The following is a 12,079-nucleotide window of genomic DNA, read 5'->3' on the forward strand; positions in this document are numbered from 1 at the left end:
CATCCGCGGAATTCCCCGAGTAGCCACGCCACACCGTCCGCCCACGACCATGATTTAAACCTTTCGGACCGATCCACGCCACCGGTCACGTGTGTCGCCTACGAGTGTCTGCCCTCGACGAACGCTTCGACGTCTGTTATGTGCGCGTCGCCGATCCCGAAGAGTACCGTGTGATGTTCGTAATTCGGTGAGTGAGCATTGGTGCGTGGTGTATCTCGCCGCTCGACGAAGCACGACCGGGATCGCGAGAGAGGATCTTCTACGGCCGAGCCGGCTGCGCTCGATCGCGAACCGAAGATGAGGCTTTGGATGATCATCGGCGCCCTGGCGGTGGCGGTGCACGGGTCCATCGCGGAGATCACCAGGAACAAGAACCGTGGCAGAGGATCGATGTGGTGGTAAGCGAAGACGATTCGATGGCCGCGGGATCGGTGCGACGGATCGGCCGCTCGATCCGACGTCGATCCTCGACGCGGCCGCGGACCGATCGCGAATTTTCGTCCATCGCTCCGGCTAACCTTTCCGGGTTAATTACGGCCCGGCAAGAGCCGCGTTAACACCTGTCCCGCGTCTTTTATCGAGCTAACGGTGGCAGCGACACTCGCGCGCCTTCTTATTAATTCATTAATCATAAGCCCCGGCTCGTTCGTTTCAATCCGCCAATGATTTCTCATAGGCTCAAGCGTGTGCACGTCGCGGGAACAAGAAAACGCTGGATGGATATTAGATAATGGCTAACTTCATTAGCCGGGTAATAAATAATGTCGGCGGTACACGATCGAGCGAACGAGCGAGCGAGCGAGCGAGCGAGCGAGCGTGCGTGCATGCTTGGCGGCCAGCGCGCTCGTTCGCGACCGAAAGAGATAGCCGCGGAAGTATCCGCATAACGATAAAGTGCCGGCGATAAATCAGACGGGCTCGATTGCTTTTCCAGCCGCGTTGATTTAACACACCGCCACGCACGTCCGCCGCGCAGGTAATTATTACCTACGAATTAATTAATCTAATACGACGGTAAATTCGCGTGGACGCGTACGACAGGCTGCTTCGAATTTCGCAGTCGGGTGTAATTTATCGTCGTCCGTGTCGGCGAAAGGTGGATTGACTTTTCTCTGAATTTACGCCGCTCTCAGTCTCGTCGCGGTCTCCGCGTAGCCAGATATCGCCGGCGAATCGGTAATATATTCCACGGTAACAGGGGATTACTTATCGCGTTATCCTACGGTCCCGCTAGGCGAAACGCTCGGCGACGATTCTGGGTGGTCCCCCGTTCGATCCCGTGGCTCCCGGCTAGGAGAGAGGCGCGATCGGCCGGGGACGATCGAAAAATCCAGCCGATTCGCGGTAACGGCGCAGCCTCGGGGCGCGGAGGATCGGCAAGAAGGTAGGGAGACGTGCAACCAGACGATAAGTCGGTCGACGGAGCGAAAAAGACGCGGTCGCATCGGATCGGAGCCATGACATCTCAACCTGATTCGCGACGTCGTTCCGGATGCGATCGCGACGCGGACACGCGCTCGCGACCGATCGCTCCGTATCGATTCCATCCAGTTGGTCCGCGGGGAGGAACGAGCCGCGTCTCGCCGAAACGGGAATTTCGATGGACGAGCAGCGGGAATAATTCTGGGATAATCGCGCGAATTTAATATAGCCTTTTGTCACCGAGAGCGCGTGGCACCGGATCGTTATTAGCTCTTGCCGGTCGATAAATTATTTTCGTCGTGGTGGCGTGTCCGCTGGCAGAAAACACGTGGACAGGCTAGATGGCGAGGAATGAGGAGGAGAAGGGGACAGGAACCGGGCAGGAACCGGGCAGGAACCGGGCAGGATCGTCCAGAGTCGTCCCTGAGCTTTCTGTCCGACGTAAATTACAAGCAATAGATATATCCTAACCGGTCCGGAGCGCGGCTTATTTATGGACATCGCTTATCGAATGCATCGTACGAACGTTGCAGCCGCTAAGCGGCCGCGCGCGTCCGCGGGGCCGCGGATACGTCGGCGCGTTCGTGGCTAGCGGGTCGAGAGGCAAGAATTTCGCGCATCGACGAAAAGAGATTGCGGTCGCTGAAAGGGAGGCCGATGACGCCACGCGCTCGGTATCCAGCCGCTCGACTAATTATCGCGCGCGCGCGCGCGCTCTCTCTCCATCCGAGATTCCTCGATTTCGTTCGAATCGCCTCGACGAGCGCGATCGCGCGGCCGAGCTGCATTCGTTTCGTGCGAGATAGGAATCGGTCGATTCGAATCGGATCGGCGTCGAGTGACCGCCAGCAGAACAGCCACTTCCGGGGTGTTGGAGGGTGGGCCGCGTGCTCGCGGCTTTTACGATCGGTTGCATCGTGATTCGGTTTATTTTCACGGCCGACAGAGTGTCAACGAGAGATCTCGGCCGTAGCCGGCTGGGTTTTCGCGTTGTGGCCCTCGCGGCCGGGTTCCACTCGGCTGTCTCTGCTAGGCGTCAGGCCAGTCGTTGACAACGGACCGTCGACGGAGATTCGAGGACCGTGATCAGCTGTTTATTACGCGCCGCGACGAGAGATCCGATCCCAGCGGGCGCGAGCTATTTTTCGAATCACCGGTGGGGCCCGGCGCTGCTTCCACTCGTTCCATTCTCAACCAGGAAAAATAACCAAGCGCGTAGAGACGTAGCGTAACGACGCGGCTCGTAGGGGTCGTAAACGTGCCTCGTCCCCGCGTAAAGATCCTTCCCGGCGATTTCAGAAGCGGCCCCGAACTCGCGCGAGACGTTTCTCTAAAGTTTGCACGTTCTTCCCACGAAGGGACGCGGGCAGACCGCTCGCTCGAGCGTTTTTCTGCGCGATGCTCGATCGATCGAGACGCGAATTCTTTCGCAGCCAGAACTCGCGCGGCAGCTTGATTTATATATACGCGGCTACCGTTGACCGAAACAGTTGAACCAGTTTCGTCTTTCGAACTAATCCTTCTCCGCGCTCCTTCACCCGTTCCTCCGCCCTGTCCTCTTCTTTTCGCTCCTTCCCTTTCCGTTTTTCTCCCCGTCTCTCCCCTCCTTCCGCCCTCCGGGCACTCGGGACGCGTGGTTTTTACGCGTAAACCAAATTAGCGTCGAACGAACGCAGGAGAAATGTCAATGCGACGCGATCGCGGACGCGAATCGCGGAACGAACGATTTCGCACGATTACGTCGCGCCTAATGGGACCAGGAGGTGGTCGATGACGGACCGGGGACTGGTCCCGCGAGACCACCGGCATCGTTCCCCGTCAAAACTCTTCGTTAACGCGATCCTTGTTCGAAAGGGTCATCTTTCGCGCGGCGCCTGTCCGTTTCCTAGGCCCGGGCCCCGGCCTCTCCGTCTCTCTTGCCTCGTCCGCGGTCTCGCAGAGGACGAGAGATGCACGAGAGATGCACGAGAGAATAGCGCGACTCGTTCCTTTTTTCGACGTCGAAACACACTCGGAGAACCTAAACGGAGCGACTCGATCGCTTTTCTTCCCAGGGGAATCGCCAAGGCAGGAGAGCCGAACAATTTTTTGCCAATGTCTCCGGCCTCCCTCCACATGGATCCCACGGTGTACGCGACCTTGAGGAGAAAGCAGCGCAGGCTAGCCAGGGAAAACCCAGGAGTACTGATGGCCGTGGCCAGGGGTGCGAACCAGGCGATCGCCGAGTGCCAGCATCAGTTTCGCAATCGCCGATGGAACTGTTCCACCAAGAATTTTCTCCGTGGGAAAAACCTCTTTGGCAAGATCGTCGACAGAGGTGAGCACGAGATTTCCTTTCTCTTTCCACCCGACCCGCCTTTTTCCACCTTCCCTGGACCGATCGGCGGGGGTTCGTTAATTTGTCGCTGGGAAATCATCATCAGCGACGCACGAGTGTCCGCTAATTGGAAAGATCGAACCCTCGTTCCTATACTCCCGGAGCTAACGAATATCTCCACGAAGCTCCGCTCTCTCCTTTTTCTTCTCCGACGATGCTTACCGCTCGGACTAGTCGGCAAGAATCGAGATTCGCGATAAAACGGCCGCGTACATATATACATGTATAACGGACCATAAGGTGGACTCGTTCCACGTTCCAAAAAACAGCCCATTGTCCGTGGTCGTCTCCGACAACCGGTATTCCCGATAGAGATTTACAGGAGACGAGGTTTCGAGGAAAGAGACCGAGAGAAAGACGAACGAGACGGGAGCCGGTGCGCGGCGGCTGCACGAAACCGCGCGACACGAAAATCCTCCGCCTCGCGGCGATCTTATCTCTCGCGGATCACGCGGATCACGCGGTTCCGCGCGGAACGCTGCCGGCAATCGCTACGCGTCATCGATAAACGGCGAACGATCGGCGAATAAGCTATACAAAGTGGTCGAGTTTCCACGCGGTAATATCGTTAGCCGATCGATCCGTGAAGCACCGTAAAACACCACCCCTTCGGCCGTGTAATTAAGGTACGAGCGTAATTAGATTACGGTACCGTTAGTTAGTACGCGATTAATTTCTCCTTACGTAAATCGGTCACGGAAACGTGCGACGCGGGTGTTTTTCTATCCGCGAGACCGGGAACACGCGAGTTTCGCGTTCGCCGAGGCAGCAAGAAGGGGGCCGAGCGAGGGTTCGGGAATTCGGGCTGGCAAAACCGCGAGAATCGGCTGTTTGGTATTCGGCCGCCGCGGCGGCGGTGGCGGTGGCGGGAACGCGACGAAACGCGGCGAAACGTGGCCTCGCAGAGGCTGCAAACCGGAAGATTATTCCAAGACGACAGGGTGTCGTCGCGGAGGGTTGTTGCGGAAACTGGTACGGGGGCACGTCGAAGGGAGAGACGGGCGAGGATGAGGAGCGCGGAGAGGAACGAGGGGATCGAAAGGGGCGTGCCCTTGGTCCGAAGGCCCCGGGCACGTGCCCTCACCGACCAGATGTATGTTTTGCAACCTGATAATGGACCTTCTCGTACCAGTTCTCGCTCCCCTGCGGCTCTTTTAGATCTCGTCGAGGCGATTGTAAGCCGAGCTTTTTCGCTCGGCCCGCTCCCGCCCTATTACGTTCGGTGTCCCCATATGGCCACTTATCGCGCTAGTAAAACCGAAAAAGAAGCACCGGGATACAAAGTAGCGGAGAGAGGAAGAGATCGTTGCTCGTAACCCTTCCGCGACGCCACGCATCGACGCGCTCCAATGCACCCCGTGTGTCTCTTCCACGGCTAGCCATAGTCCGAGGAAGAAGCGTACACCTCGCGGAGTACGCTCCGTTTCGTCGTGGAGGGAATTTTCGGGTTCGTTTGCTCGTCGAGAGGAATCGACAGACGAACAGGGCCCCGATCTTTCACCCCTCGCGACCGGTATCCCGGTTTCTCGGTCCCTCTTCCGCTCCGCCGACTCGTATCTTTTGTCTTCGAACCGATCTTCCAGATTAGATCTACGCGCGTTCGAACTCGCGCTCGCTCGCGCGAGGGGAAGCGCAGATCGCTATCGGCGATCCGTAATGTACGCGCGTACTCGTATTTAGAGATCGAGGGGTGGCTCCGGCGCAGACTGGTCGCCGCGCGGCGACCTAAACGGTCGTTTCCGGATTATGCAGGGGGTCGAACGATTACACCCGACGCGTGTGCTTTTCTTCTCGTTTTTCTCCCCATCTTCCCTTTCACAGGCCTCGCGCTCTTCTATTTCCTGCTGCTTTTTCTATGTACACCGGTCGCAGCGAGCCGGGACCGAGATCCCCGGTCCGTTCGATTCGGTAACGTCCGTTCGACGAGATTCGAACGGCAGGAATACCCCGCGCGTGTCCAGTCCGCAGGAACGCCGGCATACTTTTGGAGGCGTTTGTACTCGATATTATAGCTGGTAGTGAGTAGGTTCGCGGCCTGTAATCATTTCGCCGCCAAGAGCCACCTACCGCATCGGTGTCTACCCTCGGTTTCGTTCGCGCTCCTTCTCCGGCCACCGCTCGTCCTGCTCGCTCCTTTCCCCTGCGGCGCGCATCGTTCCGAGGTGTCGGTCTCGCGTGGATGCCGAGCCGAGATCCTCCGTGGCCGTCTAATTGCTCGGTAAACTGCGAATCTCGCGAGGCCTCCGTGCGGGCCTCGCGTTTTCCCTCGATTTCACGGGCCTCGTATCGATTCCGCTCGAGAGCGGAGCAACGCGGAACGAAAGCGGCCGAAGGGAAGGCGAACGGCGGCGCATCCGGTGTGCACGCGGATCGAGAGAGACGCGGCCGGGTGGACGGACAGGACGAGGACGAGGAGGATCGAGAGAGGCCATTTACAGGGGAAATTCGCGATCGATATCGGATCGGCGTGGCGCGCGAGCGTCGCGTCTTATACGGAGACCCGTCATCGGGTTTTTACGGCGGCGTTACGCCGCCATAAATCGCGGCCTATGATGGGCTACATGTGTCGACGGCACGCCACGATTTCTTGCGAAAACGTGAGCCGCGAGCCAATGGGCCCGTTGCCCCCCATTGGTCCACCGTGATTTTTACATCTTGTTTGCTTCCACGCTCGCCCGAGTACGAGTTCCCGCGGCAGTCCGTGGCCTATATGGCGATCGCATTTTCGCACCCCTCTCCTCCCTTCACGGCCTCCTCTTACCCTCGCAGCACTTTTGCATTCAGACGACGCGAGCCGGTCGATGCAGTTTTTCGAGGATCGAACGTTGCTCCTCGACGTTGCTCTGCCTTTCTCGATCTTCTTCTGGCTTCCTCTCCGGATCTTGGCCGCGATTTTCGCCGATTTCTTCTTTTCCCCAATCTCCCGCGCAGTACCGAACACGTGGATCGTATCGGAAGCGTCTCGAAGACGCTGGATACGGTTTTTCCGCCGTGGCGAACAGGTACGCAAACGAGCCAAGGGTTTTCAGCGATGCGACCGACTGTTTGCCCTGTGGCAACATAACGTGCCTCCACTTTGTTCGCGCTATTTGCACCGGCCGATAAAGCGAACGTCAAACCGTTTATCGCGTACCGAACGACGAAGCTTCGAAGCCGTCGTCGCGCGCTTCTCGTCCGCGAGGGCAAACAAAGTCCCTCCGGATTATCGAGGCGTGCTTTTTTCTCTGCACCCCCGCGTCCCTCCGCGTCCTTTCCCGACCGTGTTCCCCTCGATAACGATTTTTCGCCTTAAAAACCGCTCGCGCGACTCGCCTCGATCCTTATCTCGACCATCCGACTGTTTGACGATCATAAAATCCCGGGCGAAAACGATCGCGCGGTCCGGCTCGCTTCAAAGTCGCGCTCGCTTCGGCGACGATCGCGATAGACGTTCCGAGTATCGCGATGATTTCATCGCCGACAACGGGCACCGTTCATACGCAGCGTTTTCGCGAGAAAAACTCCCACCAGCCGTGTAATCCTTTCCGTCATGGCAGTCGGAGATGATGAGGAATAATATCCGGAACCGACGAAATTTTCGGGCAGACAGGCCGAGGATTCGGCGCTGTAACGCGCTGGAACGGCGTAAATCTTGCGTTCCCTCGCCGTCGGCTGTTCCTCGCCGTGAGTCGTACCTCGAGGCTGCAAAGGACAGTCGCTCCTGTCTACCACCGTTTCGGCCCCCGGTCTTCTCTTTCGATCCGGGGATTAGGGAAAATCGTCCCTTTCTTTCCGCCGTTCTTCCTTTCCTCCCGCCATTCTTCGCAGCGTGAGGGCTCCTTTTCTGGTCCACAGGACGCGCGAGTGTACGCGTACGCTGCCTACAGCCGAGTGGCAGCCGCGCGCGGAAAACACTCGTGACGAATTTGGATCTCGCTCCGAAATTTGACTCGGTCGATTATGTCTCCAATACCGGTTTCTTTTCCCCGACACCCGGGCCCGGGGTTTGACGTCTCACTTGGTCGCGGGTGAATCCTCCCGGCCGAGACCCGGTGGTCGTCCTTTGCACCTTCGACCCACGAGGTATAGCCGAGGGATCGCGTTGATACCGTTCGTCGCGGCATCGTGGAGATAGCGAGATAACCTGTCGTTATCTGCGCGACCATAAAGGTGGCAATTGGCGAAACGACCCTTCCATGCCGAGGTAACTCGCGATACCTTGGTCGGCTGGTCGCAAAGGTGCCGGCAGGCACCTGCGCCTTATGCAGATAAGGTCGAGGTGCCTCTCGGGTCAGCCCACTCAGGGTTAAGGTCGCGTTCCCTTTCTCTTTCTCTCTCTTCCCTTCTTTTCCGTTGCTCTCCACTCTCTGGCCCTGTCTCTCTCTTTGTCTCTTTCTCTCTGGGAGACCGTGGCGCGTTCTTTTCCCTTGCCCACGACGTCGTGGGTTCCTTCCACACCTGCGCGCAGCGGATCTCTCTGGCGTGCGCGCGCGCGAGCCCTCGCGCAGGTAGTCCACACGAACGGCGAAGGATTGAGACGTTGCCTGACGTCACCGCTCGCCTCCCACGTTCCCGACCGGCGTCGCAAAAGTTTCGTCCGGCCGATCGGGAGCGCGAGTCCTCTTCCCCCACAGGTCGCTTCCTGTTCGATCGTTGAGAGCCGATCGGAGAGACGAAAGAAACGAATGGGTGGAACCGATTCGTCGGACGTTAACGGTGTCGCGTCGTTGCAGGTTGCCGAGAGACCGCCTTCATCTACGCCATCACGAGCGCGGCCGTGACTCACAGCATCGCGAGAGCGTGCAGCGAGGGCAGCATCCAGTCGTGCTCCTGCGACTATACCCACCAATCGCGAGCACCATCCGCCACGCGGGACTGGGAATGGGGTGGTTGTTCGGACAACATCGGTTACGGCTTCAAGTTCTCCCGAGAATTCGTCGACACCGGGGAGCGTGGCCGAAATCTACGCGAGAAGATGAATCTGCACAACAACGAGGCCGGCAGAGCGGTAAGTTTCCATTTTTCCTTTCTTCCACCTACTTTTACGCTTGGAGTAACAACGGGAAAAGGAGAAGGATGAGGAGGAGGAGGAGGAGGAGGAGGAAAGAGAGACGAGCTCGTGGTTTCCGTTTGTGTCGCAGCACGTGTCCTCGGAGATGCGGCAGGAGTGCAAGTGTCACGGCATGTCCGGCTCCTGCACCGTGAAAACCTGCTGGATGAGGCTGCCGAACTTCCGCGTGGTCGGGGACAATCTGAAGGATCGATTCGACGGCGCGTCGAGAGTCATGGTGAGCAACTCGGACCGGGTGCGTGGCAACGGGAACGCGATCGTGAGCAATTCGGCGAGCAATTCGGTGCACGGGCATCGGGAGGGCCTGGGTCGACGACACCGGTACAACTTTCAGCTGAAGCCTTACAACCCGGAGCACAAGCCACCCGGTCCGAAGGACCTCGTTTACCTGGAGCCCTCGCCGCCGTTCTGCGAGAAGAACCCGAGCTGCGGCAGAGGCTACAAGACGCAAGAGGTGACGGTCGTCGAGAGATGCGCCTGCACGTTCCACTGGTGCTGCGAGGTCAAGTGTCAGCTCTGCAGAATCAAGAAGACGATACACACGTGCCTCTAGGCCTGGCCACCCCTCTCACACCCTTCTCACGCCCTTCTTCTTTTCGTCGTCCCTGGTCCCTATTTTGCCGAAGAGACTACCTCCTTCCTGGCGAAGGATCTTTCCGTAGTCTCTCGTCGCTTTCCCCCGATCGTCGTCGACGATGACGATGTCCTCGAGACAAGGTGGTGTCCGGGTGATCCTGCCGCGAAGAGATGCGCGACGGAGCTCTCCGTTCGAGCGGGTTGCTCCTCGTCTCCCAGTATTACGCGAAACGATCGACACAGCGTATTTATTACGACGTTCCACGGACGCGTATTAAAGACTGAGACGGTGAGAAACGTTGTTATCGGTTCGCGATCGTAAGCTTAGAGCGTTGTATTATGTAAAATGGGCGAACGTCGGGGGGTCGACGTCGCCCTCCGTCGTCTCACTGTACATACGATAATCTTGTTCCCTGTTCCGCTTGGAAATTCCGCGCTTCGACCTCGCCACGCGCCATCTTCTCCCTCTCTGGCGAACGCGCGTCCCGGGAGATTCGTTAGATTCGTTATTTATTCCGATCCCTCGGATCGCGTATTTGTATATACGAGTAGACGATAGTTATATAAATATATATAAATGGACATGTAAATGTATAAATATATATTTTTTGAAGACGGCGTTGGTCGTAGTGCCGCGCGAGATGTCGTCTCCGTTGTAAATAGTCGACTAACTGCTGAGACGAAGCCCACGCATGGCACGAGGCGCGAGTAAATTATTTTTATACGTCTCTCCCCGTTAGCCGTTTACGCTGTTACTTTCGATTCGCGCGCGCGCCGCGCTGTCCCGTAGGATTAGAGAAACCATTAGCCCAGTGTTAGACAACTCGACCTCTCTGGTACGCCTCGGAGCGAGAAAATGGTGATTTTTGCGATAATCTGTACGCACGCACACGGTACACTTCTTTTTTTTACTCGACTTTTTGTAATTTATAAAGATGGACGTATAAGAAGAGAAAATAAAGACGACTACGAAAGAGTCGAAAGATTGGTCGGCGAATTCATCTTTTATTCCGTCTCCGACTACTCCGTCGACTCGTCGTGGATCCGACGTTGATCCGACGCGGATCCGACGCGGACCCGGCGTGGATCCGTGGTGGTTGCCGAGAACGACGGACGTTCGGGTGGTAGCGTTGGAAGAACCGCAAGCACCGCGCGCGGACCTATCCCCGCGAAATATAGCCAACTGGTTCTCCGGCTGGACGACTTCATAACTCCTGACCGGGCGAATATCGTGGGAGGCCCGTGCCTCCGAGAGAGGACTGGTTCGACTCTCCCCCGCCACCCCCTTCCTCTCGCACGCTCGTTTCCCATCGCGTTCCTTCCTCCTACGTTTCTACCTTGTTTCGTTTCTCCTTGGCCGCGCGCTGCACGCGATGATAACGAACGAAGGAATCCCGCAGGAATCTCTGTACGGGATAAAAGGATTCTGACCGCATACGAACAGGCATCCGCGCTAATGGTTCCGACACTCCCGCCGCCCCTGGCCCCTCACCAGTCCCTTTCTCTCCGCGGTCCGTCGTCCCCAGCCTCCGTCGTCCACTCCGCTCCTGTCCTCGTTCTTTCCTAACGATCGGTATTTCCACTTGTAAGCGCATTCCGAGAGAGTCCGCGCGTCGATCGAGCACGATCGAGCGCTCCGGCGAGAGCGTTCGTCGGCCCGGTACTACTACGATCGTACGGCCGGTTCCATCGGGGGCCCTCTCTCGATCGATTCGCACCGCGATCCGCCGTTTCCCTCGCGAAACCGGCAGGGTCGCGCGCGAGCGCACACGCGCGATGGAATTAGGTGGCACACCAGGAAGGGTTGGTCCGCCGCGATACTAAAACAAATTCTTGCCGCGCGAGGGGCTCCCAGCGTCCCGGCAGACAAGAATCTCGAGCAGCCGGGCCACTTCTCACGGCGGTGCCTTTGATCTCGGCCGACCACCCCCTCGTCTCCATCACGGTCACTCGAGCACCGGCAGCGCGACCGCCTCCCTCGGCAGCCAGCCTTTTTACCCGCTGCCGTGGCTGCTGCTCCTGCACTCTGCGGCTGTGCCCCCTTTCCCCACCGAGCGCGGGCCCCGGCGTCGCCGTCGCGGAGACGGTACGGTTCCACCTTACGGTGCCACGTTACGGCCCCACCGGGCCCCAAATCCGCCGAGATATACCGCGCGAACGTGGATTCATTCGCTTTTACTATTATTACGCATACCGTCACGCGCTCCGCAATCTTCCAGGGATCCCGCTCAACCTCTGCATCTCCCAAGGATTTCTCCGCGGGACCAGTTGTCTCTCTACTTTTACGACCGACGCGTGTCGATTCCGCTCTCGTCTCGTCTCCGGCCAGCGTCTTCTTGCACCATCGAACAGCGCGATTCGAGGACAAAGGTGAGGCGAGGCAAAGCTGTCGAGATTCGTGGTACCCGCGAGACGGACGGAGTCGTCCTCTCTCACGGTCTCGCGAGAAGATTCGTCTTCCCCGGGGGGAGGGGGCTCATTATGCTGGACGAATACGAAATTCGGTCCACGAGGTTGACAATCGAGAGGGCCCCCTCGAGACACGGGCTCGCGTCGCGCCGTGAGCCCCGGGCCCCATCACGGATGCCACGCGCGTGTGATCGGCCACGACGCGCCGCGTGCCGTTTCGCCCGCCTTCCTGCCTCGATTTTATC

The 12,079-nt window shown here is 58.3% G+C and overlaps 1 protein-coding gene across 1 annotated transcript; it reads left to right on the top strand.

The window, feature by feature from the left end:
* The first annotated feature begins 288 nt into the window (after window positions 1–288).
* On the top strand, window positions 289–9,402 carry wg (Wnt family member 1 wingless). The gene is made up of 4 exons (XM_017898651.1): window positions 289–398; window positions 3,477–3,739; window positions 8,512–8,786; window positions 8,920–9,402. The coding sequence occupies exons 1-4, from the start codon at window positions 298–300 to the stop codon at window positions 9,400–9,402; spliced, it is 1,122 nt and encodes a 373-aa protein (XP_017754140.1). The 5' UTR covers window positions 289–297.
* The last annotated feature ends 2,677 nt before the right edge of the window (window positions 9,403–12,079 follow it).

The sequence above is a fragment of the Eufriesea mexicana genome, unplaced genomic scaffold (assembly GCF_001483705.2).
Source record: "Eufriesea mexicana isolate 0111107269 unplaced genomic scaffold, ASM148370v2 scaffold654, whole genome shotgun sequence".
NCBI lineage: Eukaryota > Metazoa > Arthropoda > Insecta > Hymenoptera > Apidae > Eufriesea > Eufriesea mexicana.